Genomic DNA, 18,870 nt, shown 5'->3' on the forward strand with positions numbered 1-18,870 from the left:
CGTCTGGGGAACATAGGCACCTGCTACTTGGTTTCTTAGCCTCCATACATAAGCAGCAAATACGTGAACTGCCTGATGCCGTTTCACAGCCTCGCGTCCGAGATGCTATGATTTTTCTGGTTCATTCACGCGTGGCTAGATTACATAGCGAGGAGAGGAGGAGTACATAATATGGTGCCCTTTGGTTCCATGGGAAATAATTCTGTTGGTTCATCAGAAAAAAAATAATCTAACATCCACAGAAGCGGCACAGTTGTACTGTAAGGGTAAAATGGCACTAAGATGGCCCTCATTTTTTTCTTTCTGCATCCACAAGATAGGAGGCGCGCCGTACTGCTATAAATGAGTTTGGCTCAATACCCACAAAAGTTCACGGCCTCTTGCCCCGCTGCTGCTGCTGCTGATTATGGTGATTACGGGCCATCAAGTCGTTATCGACTCTTAGCAACCACATAGATAGATTTTCTCTACGAGGATCTGTCCCTGAACTGGTCCTTCAGCTCTTCCAACGGTGCACTAATCGCCACTGTAACAGTCTGTCCACCTTGCCATGCCGCACTAAATGCCTCAAATTTTGTGTGGCTTTCTTGCCATTTTTATACCGATTGTAGATATCATGTGTCACCAGCTGTTGATTTTATTTATGTCGTGTTCAGTTGTAAATCACGTGCGGGTAGAAACATCATCATTTTTAAGTCTCCATTGAAGTGAATTTGAGCTTCGTGGAGCACTACGGACTGTGACTTTATTTCACGGCTTGCAAGGCTTCTGAAGGTTCCCATTGCTCTGTACGAAGAGCAGTCACTTCCTCTGACAGAGGCATAAACAACTGTACAAACAAATAGAACCAGGAAACTCTAGCATTCGAACTGTCGCTCTAAACCGTTACTATCTCTACTTTTGAAAAGGCGAACTTGAGCATTGCGTAAGCACAGGGGGAAAAATCCTCCTTCACGTGCCGAAGGGGGATACACGTGACTGAATTTACCATCAAGTTGGCCTCCGTGCACTGCCGCTGCTTCCGGTTGCGGCTGTCAGGAGGACTCTCCGCTCCTCCCTTACCTCTTTGCTCATCGCTGGCTGAAGCGATGGCGAGCGGAGGCCCGAGTGTCCCAGTCACAGAGGAAGGGGAGGCGGTGACGGTATCCGGACCCGGGGCGGCAGAAGCCGAGGAAGAGGAGGAGGAAGAACAGGAGGTGTTGGCTTTGGCCGTCCGGCTGAGGCGACGTCTGAGGGGCTGGGAGGCGACCGTGACTGCTGTGCAGCGGCTGTTGGTTTGGGAGAGGCCGCCGCAGAGCCTGGCCGGGGCCGTCGCGCTCGGAGCTGCTCTGTGGTGAGAGGAGGAGGAGACGGCGGCGCAAGGCAGAGCTTGGGCCGCACGGGGCAGGCCCCGGAGGAGGCGGCGAGCGGGCTGGAGGTCGTGCTGAGAGGTCTTTAGGACTCTGAGCGGAGGCACTGGCCCTGTGGTTGTTGAGACTGCCGAAAGAGGGTTGCAAGGAGCAGACCCGTCATAGAGCCCTAAGTACTTGGAGAGGCTGAGAAGGGATTCGTGGTAGTGGAAACAATGCCTAATGATCTCATCGAATTACTGTATAGATCTTTTCTGGAAGGGCTGTGTAAGATCTCGGATCTTGTGCTCGTTCCGGGTCTTGGACACCCCCCCCCCCCCCATTATGCTTCTTAAGGGCTTCAAGGAGGCATGCATAGGTTCACTTTTCATAGATACAAAACCAATATGAGGTAGATTGGGCTGAGAAAATCACTGACTCAGTCACCCAATTAGCTTGGTGAATAAGTAGAAAGTTGAACTTGGTTGCTAGGTGACACAGGTTAAACTAGTGGTGCCTAAAAGCATAAGAGTATTTTCATGCACAACCTTCTTAATATTTCCTGGTGAAATCAGTTGAGTTAATCTCACAAATGAACTGTCCATGTTCTTTCAGCTGTCTTGAAAAGAGTTGGGGGAAATCAGAAGTCTTGTCTATGTTGGGTAAGATGGACATATATGGGAGCTATGAGATGCTGTATTTAATTAGGGCTAAATTAAAAACTCCATAGATTGAGTTTCAACTAAGAAATGTGCATTCAGTTGCATTCTTGTTGTCTGCTATTAGAAAAAGTGTCAGTAATGTACAGATATGGGAGTGGGAACATCCCAGATTCTCACAACTTTATGTGGTAAATTAAATTCAACAGTAATGATATGCCCAGTGCTAGATAGTACAATACAGGTTAGTATCCAGGTTTCTCTCAGATAAAGTCCAATACTTAGAAAAAATATTTTATAGCAGATTGTAAATTATTTATGTATTCCTGGATATTGCAGCACAATGTACAAATATGATGGCTGTGGTTGATATGCGGAAATAAAATACTGAATTTTGTTTATTGTCCAGAGGTGGTGAGTGAGTGGTCATATAAACTGAATGAAATAAATAGATCTGATTTTCTAACTAGTTTAGATTACCCTTTCTCAAAGGGGTATGTTTCTGCAGGAGCATCCCCTGCTACCAGGACATTGTTCTGAATGTCTCACTTAGCTTATTGAATTAGGTGTACATAATAACATGGCATGATCCCAACCACAAATTGCTATCAGTCGAATAGGAGTAGAGCTTCTTCCTAATGTATGAGCAGTGATGGCATGCTATTCAGTTATAAATATCAAGCTAAACTGTTAATTGATAATGTGTGGAGATCACATGGTTGAATCACAGATAGACCTTTTGTGTTGGTTGACACATGTATTCTTGATTTTATATTCTGGGAGTTTCTAGATTTCTTTAGAAGTTATTATACACCTTATAATATAATTGGCTGTTGCAATATATTGATTCTAGCAACTTATGTACTCACCACTTTTTCCCTATTCTGGCATCTCTCTTCTAGCATGTTGGATTTTTTTTAAGCGGTGAGACAGAAAGCATGCATATTCTTATTTGATATTTATATCTAAGCATTCTCTGCCGGGCTCTAGTGAATCCCTTCAGAGGGAGGCAGCAGTTAGATAAGTTTAAAAGAATGAGATCTAAATTCATCAGTGATAAAAATGGATAGCTGTGGATATAGAGCTGCAAAAATTGTGTTTTGTGAGATGTATCAATGATATAAGAGGCTTGAAAGCATGTGATGCGAATTGTAAATCTCAAATATTTTGGTTCCACTTGCACAAAATTAGGCTTGGCGCTGCTTTCGATAGCCTGTGTATAGAGATTCAGTATAGTGTCTAGGGTTAAAAGTATAGTTCAAAGAGGGATTGCATATCAAAAATAATGGCTCACCTATTTGATGAATAGTTGGATATTTTATTTGTCTAGAGTTTTTCAGTACTACTTACTGTGACTTGTGGTGGCTCCCCAGAAGGGTTGAAATCTTTCTAGCTTTGCCCTGAGATTACTATAATTGGAAACACCAGGCTCTGATTTTCAGCAGTTAAAGTATAGGATCTGCTACTGAGTGATGCCATACAAAAGAGTCCTGTGCTGGGCCTGTATCAGGTAAATATCACTAATCTTAGTGCCAGTGGAGCCATGAAGTAAACAAGTACTATGTGGACCTAAGAAGATTTTGCATTGGGTTTTCTGTTGCAGAAGTCTTTGCAGGTTGATCTAAAAGAGAATGCAGCCATAGTCCAACATGCCCCTATTAAATAATATTGGTATTTTGTAGCTTCAAGTAATTTTCCTTCTTCATTCTCAATGTGTAAATGGACCTTTTCCTGTTCATAAGTATTGCCAAAAGTTATAGGATTGGCCTGGGATAAACAAGGGCTGTTACTAGCAGCTACAGATAACTGGAGGTTTGCCCAGGAGTATTTCTCATTAGATCGTGTACTCACTGCATATGATGCACATGGTTTGTACTATACATCTTGGGACTGATTGCTTAGTCACTCCTGGCAATGTACTAAGCTGTGAGTAAGCTCAAGAAGCTTTTGCTTGCCCTTTGCCAATTGAGATTTTGTCAAGCCTGTAATTGCTGAGAATTGTTGTGCTAGCACATTCCTTCGTTTCTGGCTATGTGGCTTCTGCACAGACAGCAACATTTAGCAAAGCTGAGTGGTAGAGTCCAGCAACTGCTGAAAAGAAAAACATCCTGTTTACTCTTAGAGACAATGAGCAGACTATCAGCAGAGCATATTCATGGATTGGAGCCATGCAGGGATTGGAATTGCATTTCCAGTGGCTGCTATTATGAAGACTTGAATTAAAAATAGCTGTGGAACTTTGTTGTTATTCTGTGTAGTAACTTTTAAGATGCTTTATGATGATAAAAGAATTAATGTGGCTCTGCCAGAAAAATGGTCAACGTTACATTTTTAGAAGCCAATCATGTTAGGACTAAAATACTTCAAATTCCTAGGTAACATCTGCATAAACATTATAAATGTGTGGGTGCCTGTAATTTAGTTTCAGCTTTTCAGAATATAAGTTTCCATATGGTCTAGGAGATAGTAACATTGAGAATCTAACAATATTTGAAATATCTGTATAAATGCAGATTAAAAAAAAAACAAAACTGATTCCGAGTTAGCCATGCATCTGTCCTAGACCTAAAGTCATAGACTTGCTTTTGACTCTGAAGCTATTTTTTTTTTCAATTTTCTTCTATAATGGGAACACAGATTTTCCAGGATTATTAAGATGAAATAGAGATTGTCATAAAAAATGTTTTCCTATTACAAAATAATAGTTAACTGATAGTGATAAAATTGTAGAACGTAATTGGAGTTGTTTAATATATAAAAAGGATGATTTTCTAAAAACTAGTATAGCTGTAACTGTTACATAATTTTTTGGTCATGACTGCATTTACTGTGCACTTAAAAAAAAAAAAAACCCTTTCTGCACCTGAGTGAATGTTTTTGATTGGTCTTACATTTCTCTCCCAAAAGATGTGCTCAAGTATCTGCAAATGTAGCACTCAGCAACACTTGAACAATTATTTTTGACAACTACATCTCCCCCCGCCTTGCCCCGATCCTTAACCATATAGCAGAAAGTGAGAGAGGCCCCTGTACTTTGTGAGAGAACTTGGAGGGCTTCAACAATCTCTTTCTGCCTATGGCAAGAACATTCTCTGAAAATATCAGTGCAAGTAAAGAAAGATTGGACCTTAGCACTGTCACTTAGCACTGAGTATTAGGCCAGGAGTAGGCAATATGCTGGCCTCCTATAGGCCACAGAAGTTCAGCTCTGAGTCATGAAGAACCCTACCTATTTTTCTCCTGGCCAGATGACCAGCTGGCAACAGACTGCTGGTTTCCTGCTGCCCAACCTCTAGTCAGACCACCAGGATAACCTTTGGACAGAAAAGTTTACCAACCTGTAATGATTGGGGAAGGATCAAAAGCTGTGTGAGAAATTCCATTAATTATGGCATTTTTTAAAAATGCTACACAAATTGAGGAAGCTACCTGCTCCCTTGAAATTTTCTGTGCTCCTGAAGACTTGAAGGGATTATGAGTGCAGTTAATAGCTGACAGTACAATTCAGTCAGGATAAATGGAGTCCTTTGTTATATTTTTGCGAATACTTTTTGTAATGCTTGTCTTTGTGACTTTCCAGGCTGTTTTCTTCCACTTCATTGCGTCCCCTGTTCCTCCTCAGTACTGGTTTTATTGGAGTTCTGCTGTTGGAGAGATGGAAGCCCCAATTTTTATTGGATTTCTCAGGTAAGTGAACATAGTGAATGCTGTTCAAGTTAAGGCCTTTATAGATACAAACCATTACTTTGGGCTCTAGTTCTTTTGTTTCCTACTAGTGAAATTTAGGTATTTTTTTCCCCTTACACTAAGTAGCAAGCAGGGGTGTTTCATATCTACGAGCTGGTGCTAAAACTCTATTTGACAGTGGGAATTGCTAACTCAGTCAAACATCTATTCTTGAGCTCGTTTGTGTCACAACTTGCTTGGATTTTACTTAAACTGAATTAAGACTATGCTGTATTTCATTTGGTATGCACAATATTGTATAGTTCATATGGGAAGCCACTGGGAATTAAAGCTTGTTTTTCATCTAAAGGTATTTGATTCTTTGTTTATACGAATCCTTTATCTTTAGTTGGTTTGTGGAAAATAATGCAGGTCTTGTGTTATTAGATCCTAAATATTCAAAAACCATGGGCCACAATTATAATTTTATGATAGCTCTGTCCTCATTTTGGCTTTAGCTTTTGAAGACTGGATGTTTAGGGCATCCATATGACAAATTCTGTGTATTTGAAGCAAGTTGTGATGTAGTAATTTATTTTGTACCTAATAACATCTCTGATTCTCTGATTCAAAACTAGTGTATCCAGGTTTTTCAGATTCTTGGATAATTAAAGGGTTGCTATCATAATTGAGAACTAAGCAATAGCCTCCTCTTTCTTTCTGCTCAAAAAGCCCTTTTATCAATTTATCTTGTGGAGAGTGTGCATGACTAGCTGTAGAAATTAGGGCACTGTAATTGATAATGAACATCCTGCTTGTTGGGGCACTGGAGGAAGATCACAAGGAAGACCACATACTACATGTTGTTTATGGGATTTGAAAGTTATTCAGAAACACTGCAGAAGTGGTGTTTCTCAAATAATATGTATGAGGTTAACATAAATGCTGCAATAAAGAAGCTGTTTGTAAGATGTTAATCCCCATGGGTTTGGTAATGATACATTGAATGATTAGGTCATTAACTGAATGAATGGGTCACACCACTCATAATAATGGCTAAAGGAGTGAGTGATAAAAGCAAGAAACTCTCAGATTCCCTACTTTAAGCAGTTATCACTGAATTAATGTTTCATGAATAAGCTGATTTTTCTCTCATGTTTCTTGCCCAAAGAAATGAATCTTGCCAGCTTAATTTCATGCATTTGGATGGTGACTGCATTTGTCATATTACAAAACAGTGTTCAATAGTGATGATAGCCCTCTATTTCGAGTACTGGAGCTTTGTTAAGACATTCATATAACAGAAGAGTTGCTTTTTAAGTTTTAGAATCAGGAATCCTTGGCTTTTATGTTAAACATTAAGTGAACTAAAGCTTTTCTGATTTTCCTGCTAGTAAATATCAGTATTGCTACATCATAAAATGGAAAGCCAACCATGATGGGTTAGGTTTTTTCCTGGATACTTTCTGAGAGTTTTAAAGATACGTTTATTAACTACACTAATAAGCAGAGTTGCAATTTACATTATGTGAAATCAGTTGACAGCTGGCATAGTATTCTTTGACATCATCATCTAGATTAGTCCCTAGAGAGATTTACTGGATTTCTTTGTAGGAGGAGAGCCGTGTTAGTCTATGTGGCAAAAAATCAGGAGGAGTCTGGTAGCATCTTTTCCAACCAACAAATTTTATTAAAAGCATAAGCTTTCATAAGCTGCAGCTCCCCTCCTTTTCCCATTCTAATGAGCGGATGCTTGTGGAAGCTTGGACAATCTGTCTTCTTTTTCTTCAAGAAGATGGAGTTCTGTAATGTATGTTTGTTGTCTTGTCCTGTAATTTCAAATCCTAGTGTAGTTGAAATTCCAGGGTAGAGGTGGCATTGATGATTAATTGTTACAAAGAATGCTGATTAGATGGTTTAGGAGTTTCATGGAGAAAGTATGGCATAATCTTTAACTGTAATCTATATAGTTTATAGATTGCACAGGGTTCTTCACTTTTAGTCCTTTAGGAATAATATGGTTTTTTTGCATTTGGTTAGAAAAATTATGTTTGCTTGTATCTATGCCAGTTTCTTGACAATTTTTATAGATTTCTATTCCATATAGCTGAACTTGGTGCTTCCCTTTATAGACATTGTAGGAAGAGGTGGGTTATACTATTAGTATATGGTGGCAAAGAATCAGGGGGAGTCTGGCTTATGCATTTTAATAAAAATATTATTCAGAAAAGGTACTAGCAGACAGCTGCTCTGTCAAGTAGAGATGTACTGGAATCCTAAAAAGTAGACATCTGTTTGGTGAACATTTATTATTCAAACCCAAATCTACATGGGGGCTCTTCTTTTCTAAGCATCCTACTGCATGCTCTTTACCATGCTGAGCGTTTTCTTGAAGCTCTGTAATTAAGAGTTTAGTGTTGTTGGGCAAAATAGACTTCTTTCTTTTGGATTCATTGATGAACCCCAATTATCAAATTTACTTGCAGCAGTTTTGGCGGACAGATGCTTCTTTTATATCTTCTAGGCTTCCAAAATGTAATACTGTACCTGAGGTGAAACAGGGCTAGTGCTACTGAATGGGTTAATTAAGGCTGTACTGGCCTTTTAATCTCCTAGGAAGAGCAAAACAGATTGATATAAACCAGTCATAGTGTTCCAACATATAATGCCTAGCTTCCACTCTTTTGCAGGACAGCACAGTATTCAGTGCATTCATAGATGCAGTAAATGCCCATTGTATTAAGCTGCTGAGTTAACATTAGTTTTTCATGTAACAGAATGGACTGTCTTTCATAGGAGCAGTGGTTCTTATAGTGACTGTGATTACTGGGTGTCTGTGTTAGGGCTGTTTGCTTAATCTGGGTCACAAACTTCACAAGATTGTTTTCCATTGTTTCATAACTGAGAATAACTGAGCTATTCACCAGTTCGTACACAAGAGAAGAATCCTGATTGCAGCTTGTAGGGACTATATGCAGGCCATAATGTTATAAATAACAGCACAGCATGACTGCAGCATCAGTTACTGAAATCTGATGAACTTTTTCTAGAGTCATCTCCCTGTTGCAAAGGAACTTATTCACAAACCTCTTTATAGCTAGGTTGTTAAGACTTAAGTGGCTGGGCACAATTTAGTTGCTCTTTGGTGGCTTTGCATTGCCAGGTTTGACATGCTGTGGGCCAAGACAGTCCAGTTCCTTCAACAATTGTAGGCATGTATTTAGTTACGCAAATATTTTTATTGTTACTGATTTCAAAATTCAAAAGATTTTGCAAAATAGAGATCTGAAAACATGATGTGAAATGCATGGAAAAATATGATTTGAGGTTGTAGGTGAAAGCATAGCAAATAAACTATACATTTGAATATTGGAATATTTTATAATTTTCATATTTCATGGCTTTAACCATAGTATTCAGAGACACACTTAAAAAAATACAACAAAGAATCTGATTTTTTTCCAATATGGAATTTTTGTATAGTTGTCCTGCCCACACGCCTCCTATGTTGAATGTGCTTGCTTATTTATTTTGCTACAATGTATGGAAAAGTCCATGAGAATTCCAGTTCTGCATTGAGTTCTAGCCAGACATGCAAGTGTTCAGGAAAGCTCTTCTGAGCAACAACTACATCTGTGCACTATTTGAGAAACTGCAAAGTCTCAGTTGGAAATATTATTATTATTATTATTAAATTAAATGTATATGCCACCCAACTCCCAGTGATGCTAATAGCCTAATTTAGTACATGAAAATGTTTGTTACTGTATATTAAATGCTACCCCAGTATTTGGGCAACTTCCAGAGAGGGTCTTGCTTTCCCTTAGTCCTTGTGATACCTACAGCTATCAAACTTGGCTCTTTAGATCTGTATGTACAGGATGATTGCTGAAGACCAATTTGTTGAAGAAAGAAACTTTACCACTACATATTTATAGAACCTGAATTTCCATGTTTCATTTCTCAGTTAATGCATTAACTTTTCCCTCCTTTTTATCCTGCAGTACAGCCCTTAGAAGAACCTGGGGGAGACAGGTAGGCATTCTTCTAATATTCTGGGGAAGATCTTTCCTTCTGTTATTTTTCCTTGCTCCTGTCTACCATTTTACTTAGAATAGCTCAGTATTTTGATTTGTGATATGACTTGAAAAGTCCCTTCTGGAATATATTCTTAAGCCTATTCATTTGACCTTACTTTGTAGGACGGAGAACTGAAATACAAAAATTTAATTATTCCTTTATCTTGACAGATCAGATCACAGATCACATTTTCAGATCCTCAAAAATTATACCATTTGGTGGATGTCTGTCCTGAAAATATTCTTATATTGGATTAAGAGCTAGGCACTTTCAAACAAAATGTGGTGTTTTCAGTTACAGCTTGGTTAGCTTGGGTATCTTGCTGTAAATTCTGTCTGCAAAAATTATTGTATTAAAATACAATATTGGGTGTGGTCTTGAAGGCTTTGTTTACTAATATGTAGTTTTTATTCCAGTGACAGTGGGATGGCAGGAGCACAGCCTCATCTGCTCAGTGTTTCAGAACTCTGTCGTTGCCTGGCTGAGAGTTGGATTACCTTCAGGCTATACCTGCAGGAACTTCTGCAGTATAAGAAGCAAAACCCTGCCAAGGTAAATAGGAAATCAACAGAGCCTTTCATATAAGAAGCCAAAGCATTGTTATTGCTAGGGAAGAAGTTGTCCCATGTTTACCTTCAGAAGGTGGCTTGTTAAAATGTGTTTGTCTCTGGTAGTTAGAGCTGATTCACACCTGGCCATTTTTTCTGCATGGATGTTAGCTCATGTAATATATCTATATTTGGACATGGTGATCCTGGTTAGAGACAGTGTTTTAAGCAGTGAGCTTAAAGAAGGTAGCATTTCTCAATGTATGTGGAAACAAAAAACTGCAATGGAGGTTTTATCACATCACTCCAGTTGAAATACAGGTTATACCAGTTATTTCTCAGCAATTGCCCTTGGAAAAGCATCTCCCTTGGTGAACCTATATGTTGATATTTCTACACCAAAAGGCAACAACCTTGTATGTCTGTTTTCTGTCTGTTTTCTAATCCAAAATATATAATGGGATAGCATTATAAGTTGATTCTTCAGACATGATCAGAATACATACCTGGCCCTAGGAAAAAAAGGAGAGGAAATGTGGGCATAAATTTATAAGTAGTGTTAAGTTTTAAAATAGCATCTCAACCTTTTTATGTAAATGGGGCCTTTCACAACAACATTTGGATTAATGCAGTTCTGACAAAGCTGTTCTTAAGACTTTTGCAGATTTTTTGTTCATAATATAATTTCTAAGTGTTCCCCCCCCCTTTATTGTTATACTTATTAATTTAGGGCTTATTAACTTTAATTCTGTTTTGTGCATTTGTGCTTAGTTTGCATAATATTTTTTTAATGCAGCCTTTTCTGTGGATTAATTATGGCTTGTCCTAGGGAGCAAGAAGTGTCTTAATTATTGGTCAGCTGCCAATAAGTTCCAGGCATGTAGCTTGCTATTCTTGATTTTTTTTCTTCTATTCAGAAGCCAAATATTAGCTAGCCTTTCTTACAAAGCTCAGTCTTAGAGAATGTAAAACAGCTTTGTGGATGAATACAAGCAACATTATGAAAGAATGAAAGGGCCCTGCAATTTGGGAGGCATTGTAAGACTGTTACAAAGAAGGCTACCTACACCAGCTATTTTGAGAGTGTTTCCTTTTGGCTAAGTTTATTTCTGTCTCTCTTATTTCTGTTTTCCCAGTTCTGTGCTAGAATCTGCTCAGGATGCCTGATTCTAGCAATTGTAGGACACTATGTTCCAGGAATCATGATCTCCTACATTGTCTGTGAGTATGCTTAATCCTTTGCAACCCTTTAAAACTAAAGACACAGCTTTACTAACCAATTTTGTAAACTTCCAAGCACCTTCTAGGCAGGCGTAGGCATTTTCAGCAAACGAATTTAGAAGAAAATTCGGCAAAAAGTTAAAATGGTATCATGCAAATCCCTCTGTAAAGCCAGTGGTAGAGCTTTCAGATGATGATACCTATTACCTCTGCCAACTTCACAAGAAAATATAGCTTGGGCAGAAGTGCAATTATATATTTTTAGACTGTTGTAGGAAGCTAATGCAAGCATCTGCCAAAGTTATTTCTGCAGTTTATTCAATTTCAGCTCTGGAATCTAAGGTTGTTGTTTTTTTTTCTGTTTATGCATCATTAACAATGTTGGTCCTGATCTGATGGACTTGAGCTAGAGAGTCTGAGTGCTGAATTTGTACAATTCTGGTACCATGTCCAGTACAGGGGGAATCACTGAACATAAGAAGCAGTGAGAGGGACTGGCAACTTGATGTCCCTACAGAAAGCATTATGTGTAACTGCCTTTTAGCATCAGAGAATATGTTTTTAACACATCTCTGAGTTTTATCCATATCTCCAGTACTTAGTATTCTGCTGTGGCCACTGGTAGTATACCACGAACTCATTCAAAGAATGTATACCCGTTTGGAGCCCATCCTAATGAAACTGGACTACAGTATGAAGGTGGAGACTTTGCATCTTAAACATGAAAAGAAAAGTAAGACAATTGCTCCTTACTACTTAAAATGCAGGTTAAAATTACTAAAGAAAGGCTGGACTGGCTGAGAATGATTTATCCAGTGGGAATGGGGCCTAGAAAGCCTGTAGAAGTACGGATGTCGGTGTGCAGTTGGGACAAGGACTGTGAAGAAGCACACACTTCTTTTAAAACCTTTTAAAAAGTATTCCCTTGACCCTTTTTCTGTAGGGCTAACACAGAGAAGTCCTAGGCAAAATTTGTTTTGTTTTACTCTACAGAGCGTCAAGGAAAGATTGAGCCAGAAGCTGGCAGTGAACCAATGGCAGAAACAGAAAGTGAGAGTGAAGCAGAACTGTCTGGCTACTCTCCAGTGGTAAGGGTGAGGGAAGAGGCAAAGGGTGAAGCATGATCAGTTGGAAGAGCAGGGAGGTTGGAGGCCTGGTACTGATTAGTGTCATAAAGAATCTGGAGACTGTGACTACCAACTGATCTGATGACATGGCAGGGAACTTCACATTTTTTCGGGGGTGGGGGGAGACAATGATTTGGCTTGCATCATTGGATGCTTCTACCCAGTGGGCCTTCAGGTTCTTCAAGCTTGAGGTTTCTCTTTACCTCAGTCCTGATTGCTTCCTGTTTAGAGCATCTTTAGTTCTCTCATGATTTGTGTGGGAGCAAAAGTAATGACATAGGAAGAGGACCTTTTTTTAATCTCAAAAGCCACATTCATTTAGGTAAGTCTACTCCACTGTTCTCCTATATTAGATATTTAAAGCACAGCAGGGGTAAATAAATTTTAAGGACTTTTTTTTTAAAAAAAAAACCTTTTTGATACTCATACACATGTATAAGTATATTCATGTGTTCCTCAAATAAGGAATAAAATTATATTTTGTTTAAAAAACAAATGTGTTCAACAAATTTTATTTTTTTATAAACAATAATCATGTCACAGCCTCCATTTGAAATAGGATGTGAAATGGTTCAGACAGATCTTTTTCCTGAGATTCTTAAAGATGGCAGACTAAAAGTGGCAGATTCTCCATGCTCTTGAATGTAATAATATAAATTCTATCAGTGCTGAATGTTTGTTGCACCTTTCCTTTAGGTTCATAGGTAGTAAGATCCTCTTAAGTTTTTTTTATTATGATCTACTTTTCCCATTGTGACAGTTTGTTAAACAACTAGAGAGAGCATTATAGCAATCCATATGGACATTTTTGCATATTATTTGGACTTGCTGCTGCTCTGGAATGTAGATTTCACTTCTAGTATTTTCATAACCATTCATCATAATTTGTTAAAGGAGGATCCAGCGTCAAGGACAAGCATTAACCTGGTGGGGGACATGCTGGTTTGGCATTCTAGATGCATTCTCTCTATTGGGGTTTTTAACTGAGCAGATGCAGCCTTACAATACAACTTTAGTGCTATCCTTTTTGCAGGTAGATGTGAAGAAGACAGCTCTGGCATTAGCAATCACAGATTCTGAACTCTCTGATGAGGAAGCCTCTATCCTGGAAAGTGGAGGATTCACTGTCTCCAGAGCTACAACACCACAACTGACAGATGTGTCTGAAGGTGCTATATTCCTTCTCCCCAAACCAAATATCACATTTTGGCTTGGAGTTGTTGAATGATATAATACAAATTCTATATTGCTTTGTGGCAGAACTGAGAATTCATGAGAAAAATGAAGCAGGAACTGGAAAGGATCACATAGTCCTGAATATTTCTGACTTCATACTACATGCTGAGTGCAATATCTGTTTCTTTTCCATATTAATTTTCCAACTGTTCCTTAATTTTGAAGTAATTAGTAATTCACCTGTCCTTGTTGCTGATGCTACAGAAATTAGCCGAGTTATATTACAGAATTATAAACAAAACTTCATTGGCTTCACTGGATTGATTTCCACACTCCTTGTTGGGTTCTCTTCTCTTGGTCCCATCCCCTAACAAATGGTAGCCGAGATGATTACCTACGACTACCATGCCAGCCTAGTTCATAGCCCCTCCTGAAAAGAGTTGTGGAAAAGGTTTTTGTTCCCCTTTTCAGACCTGAAAAGAAAGGAGGCATCTGAACGGGAAATTCTATTCCTTTTAGATCCATCAAAAGTAGGGGTAGTACATTCTAGTATTAAATTTCCATTCACTGTTTGGGGTGGAGTGTGGACCAAGCATAAGTTTTGAGTTGAACCTGCTTTTACAAGACTCAGAAGTGACTTTTGGAAGTACAAAGCTCTATGCCTACTATTGGCCAGTATAGTTGTGAGTTCTTCTGTTTATGATTGAAATTTGCAGGCACAGTAGCTTTCTTGGAATGGGATGCTCCTTAAAATTCTGATTTTATTTAAAAAAAAAAATTCCCATGACTTTGTATTTAGGCAGAACTATATGAATTTCATAGGAATCAAATGATAGAACATCCCTTACCCACTGCATTGTTGATCTGAGAGTCCTAAGAATTGTTCCCTGTAATTAGAAGAAAGACCAATGCTGTGCTTTCTTCTTCTCCACATCTAATGTTTTAGATCAACAGAAATTAAAGTAGTGGGACTTTGCTGACAAAGTGTCAGCCTTTTTTGCACAGAAATTATTTACATGTTTGTTTTGGACCAATCACATTTCAAATTACAGAACCACAGAATTGGCCAAACCAGATCAGTTTCTCTCAGGATACCTATTGGATTAGAGTGTTCAGAGTATTTCAAGTTTATCATCTTATATTTAAAATAATTTTATAAGGTACATCAATATTGTACTTGTACTGCAGCTAGGATGGGTGCAGAGAGAAAAAATAGTGGGGAGTAGCGTATTGCTATCTAATGAGTGTATAGTGGAGATTAGAATCAAATCTAAGATGCCCCAGTTGGACATAAATGTTAGGCTGTTCATGCTTTGAAAATGATTGGAAGAAGTGCTTTGAAACGCACAGGTAGGCAGCATCTGTGTTCATTACAGGTTCCTGACTATTTTTCAGGCTTCCATATGAGCTTGAGAAAAAAATGCCACTGCTTTAAAGATTCCACTCATTAAACTTAATGCAACTCTTAAAGCAGTGGCACCTTTTCTAAATTTATCCTAGAAATTGTGATATAACACTCTGTTTAAACTTGAAATATGTGCATATTTTATAATGCACATTTACCAGCTGTACTTTTTTCTTTATGATAAGATAGAATAAAGAAAAGCTTTAGTAAGCTTGCCTGTGTGGATGGTGACTTTTAGATTTGGGCTAGTAATGCAGTGCTTGGCTTATAGAAGAACTTCAGACAGAGAAGATGGAAAAACATTGCAATGCCACTCAGAAGAAGAGAAGAAGGAACAAAAGCCAGGCAAGCATGTTCAGAAATATGTACATTAAAGCAGACTGAAAGCCATAGCTGAGCTGGCAGCCAAGTTGCATGAGGGTTGAAGATTCAGAGCAGGAATCTCGGGTGTTGAAAGCTCTGTGCTTACTAACTGCCTATCTGCTTTTTAGATCTGGACCAGCAAAGCCTCCACAGTGAGCCTGAAGAATCCTTCTCCAAGGATTTAGCAGAATTCCCTTCTGTGGAAGAGTTCCATTCCAAAGACTTGGGACCACCCAGTGAAGATGACAATTTTGGGGTGCCCATTCAAAGTGCACACCAGCTGGACTCTGCTGAGGAGGAGGAGGCGGTGGTGGCGGCAGCAGCAGCAGCAGCAGCAACCATGAGTTCGGACACATCCATTCTGTGCCTGGCCTCACCCCTGCACTTTGTAAATACTCATTTCAATGGGAATGGGCAGGCAGTGGTGGGAGGAATCCCTGAGTCCCAAGCCACCTGTGCACAAGGCCTGGGGCTACACATCGATTCATTGAGTCAAGAGATTGTCACTACTGCTATCAGTACAGTTGTGCAGAACACCCTGTCAGCTCTGCTCCACTCCTCGGAGGACAGTGAGGGGCCTTCTTTCTCTGAGTTCCTGCCTACTGAACCGGAGGAGAGACTCAGCTTCCAGGCACAGCTATCTGAGAATGAGGAGGTGGGAACAGCAACTCTGCGTGGGGAGGAGGAGGAAGAGGAAGCTGATGATTTCGAGCTGCTTGATCAGAAGGAGCTGGAGCAAATGGATACAGAGTTGGGCCTTTCTGGAGAGACAGAAGCTCTGGGAGCTCCTCCTCAACCTCCTGAAGAACCATCACCCTGATCTCACTGTTCAGTCTTGTTTCTGTAGCTGCAAGAAAGGACAAATAGACACATAGAGAAGTTTAGGCTATGCTGAAGGACAAACAGACATACGGCAAAATTCAAGCAAAGCACCCATATTTGCAGTGTTATGTGTGGAATCAAAAGTTGTTGTCCTCCTCCTAGTATTGGCCTTTCCATCAGGCCTGTTTCTGCCCATGCTTCTTAGTGATGATGCAGTCTTTGTCTGCTGCTGCAATTTTTCTGTCTTAGTCTGTTTTGCAGTCTTTATTTCGCACACCATATCTTCAGCTAGATATTCCCACCACTACAACCTATTGCTCATCCCCATGTATCCAGTAAGAAATAAAGGAGTTTTATTCAGCAGGGAGGGTGTAAATAATTTCATGAAAACATTGGTCACTTAATTGAACAGGAAGGAGAAACTGGTTCTGTGGAGAAGTAGATTTGGGATTTTTTTTTCTTCTCAGAAATGTCGGGGAATGGAAAGTATGTTTTCAATAGTGACACCATGTAGAGGATTTTTCCTGTGAAAATGAAGGCAATCTGGACTTAGCTACCTATATTGCACAGAAAGCAGATGCTTCTGCAGTTCCAAGCATCAGTGCTACCTTTTCAAGTATGTTAAGCCTTCATTTTCCTTTATACAATAGTGTGAATACACTGTGCCCAATGGTTTCCAGGAAGGCATAGCCTGATTTTATTTGTGCTGAACCTCATATCTGGTTGTCTGGAATTTTTTAAAATGCACCTGGAAAAAATCAAATTTAATTGTAGAATCTGGAAGCCTTCCTCTTCCCTTTCTGCTGCACTTTAAATACAAGTATTTCTGCTTGTTGGTACCAACCCAGCCCTGATATGTCCTGGGCAGAGTGCATTCTTCTAATGCCCTTAGCCTCACCTCAGGCAGAGAAGCAGAGCAGCTAGAAAAGACATTATGTGAGACCATAGAAAGAATTCTAATGTCAAAAAGTGGAGGAAGGGTACTCGCTTTGCCTATCACCTCTCTTCACTTTTGAAAGACTAAGGATTTCCATTGATAGAATTTTTTTTTTTGCTAATTGGAATAGTATGTGCATTTCTATTTTCAGGAGAAAGAACAGGGCAAGATTGTCCTCCCCCCTCCCCCCAAAAAAGTGGTTGATGTCTGTAGGGATGGTTTGTGTAATTTTACAGAAAACAAGATGAAATATAAAATGGTTCCTAGGGTTGCAGGGGTCAGTGTTTTTACTGTATAGAAGCAGAGCTGTCCCCTTTCCAGTGTATTAGCTTATTAGTGCACTGTAAAGCTAAGACAGTCTTTAGCAATGCCCTTAATTGAATGGCTGTTGTTTTCTCTCATTTCTGTCTCGTTTTGGCAAGTTTTCCCATGGGTTGCCAGCCTTGGTATCTTTGCTTGTTTTCCAAGGGATTACAGGCCATAGTGCAAAAATAGCATGAGTTGGTTATTCTCCCATTGTGTAAAGCATTCAAAATATATGTCACCCAGCTACTGGTATGCTAGGATGAAGAGAAACTGCAACTTAGGTTTACAAACGCAGGCCCTGAATTTCTGTTACTTGTCTGGGAGGGCTCTGTCCTTGAGCTGCGCTTCTAAATTACTTGACTAAGGTGCATGAAAGACATCCAAGGAAATCCAAACACCTCTGTAATTCCTGCCTTCCCTTCCCCCACCTACCCCCTACCCTGGTTGCCACCTTTGGCCACTGCCTAGGAAGATAATGTAGTTATACTGCCTTTTCTCTCTCTCTTTCTCTCCATTCAGACTTCTGTTAAAGGGTAATGAATTTTTAGATGTCTGCTAGCACAACTGTTTTGTTGGCCAGAGCTGGCTCCTTTTCTGTCCTGTATTGCCTGCCCCTCCCTCAAATGCAGTGGAGTGGGGTGACTGTGAATAACAGCTTCCTCTTACTGTCTGCACTTTGGAAACAGGCAGCTTTGTGGCACTGAGTGTAAAGCTTGCCTACCTTTGTGTTGTGTCCTGGCCACAATTTTTCTACCCCTCTCAATAAAGCCCTAACTTTTTCTTTCTAATGCAGAAGGCATGTATTGTATTGATATTTCTCTCTGGTTCTTTATGCTTTCTTCCTTTCCTTTGGTGGCAGCAATGCCATGCTGCTCCAGGATAGAGGGTCCTAATGAAGGGCTGGGAAATTGCTATCATTGCCCAGGAAAAGTGAAAGGCTCTAAATTGTGTAGCAGTGTTTATTCTATGGCTAAATATTTAAAAATGAAATGTAGTCTTTTTAATAAAAAAAAAGTTTAAAGATTTGAATCTTGGGTAAAAGATTCTTTTTTTGTCTTAATTTATCAAGAGTCCCAGCTTGCACTTTTTTGACTCCCATCAGTGTGTGCAGGTGTGAGCAGTGATTCCTAACTCAGAGCTGGAAAGCTATTACCACACCAAGGGTGATATTCCTTTGAATGTACACTATAGTTCAGCTAAGCCTGTTACTGACCTAAATCCAGGTAATTGTG

At 39.5% G+C, this 18,870-nt stretch overlaps 1 protein-coding gene across 1 annotated transcript; it reads left to right on the plus strand.

The window, feature by feature from the left end:
• Positions 1 to 1,006: 1,006 nt before the first annotated feature.
• Positions 1,007 to 18,667, plus strand: RETREG2 (reticulophagy regulator family member 2). Its single transcript, XM_007419825.4, has 9 exons — positions 1,007 to 1,333; positions 5,568 to 5,674; positions 9,658 to 9,688; positions 10,150 to 10,285; positions 11,418 to 11,502; positions 12,098 to 12,235; positions 12,496 to 12,590; positions 13,663 to 13,798; positions 15,702 to 18,667. Exons 1-9 carry the CDS (start codon positions 1,089 to 1,091, stop codon positions 16,391 to 16,393), a joined length of 1,665 nt encoding a protein of 554 aa, XP_007419887.1. The 5' UTR covers positions 1,007 to 1,088; the 3' UTR covers positions 16,394 to 18,667.
• Positions 18,668 to 18,870: the final 203 nt, after the last annotated feature.

This window comes from Python bivittatus, unplaced genomic scaffold (assembly GCF_059951505.1).
Source record: "Python bivittatus isolate LINGU-HERP-01145 unplaced genomic scaffold, Pbiv_v1 ctg000480_np1212, whole genome shotgun sequence".
Taxonomy (NCBI): domain Eukaryota; kingdom Metazoa; phylum Chordata; class Lepidosauria; order Squamata; family Pythonidae; genus Python; species Python bivittatus.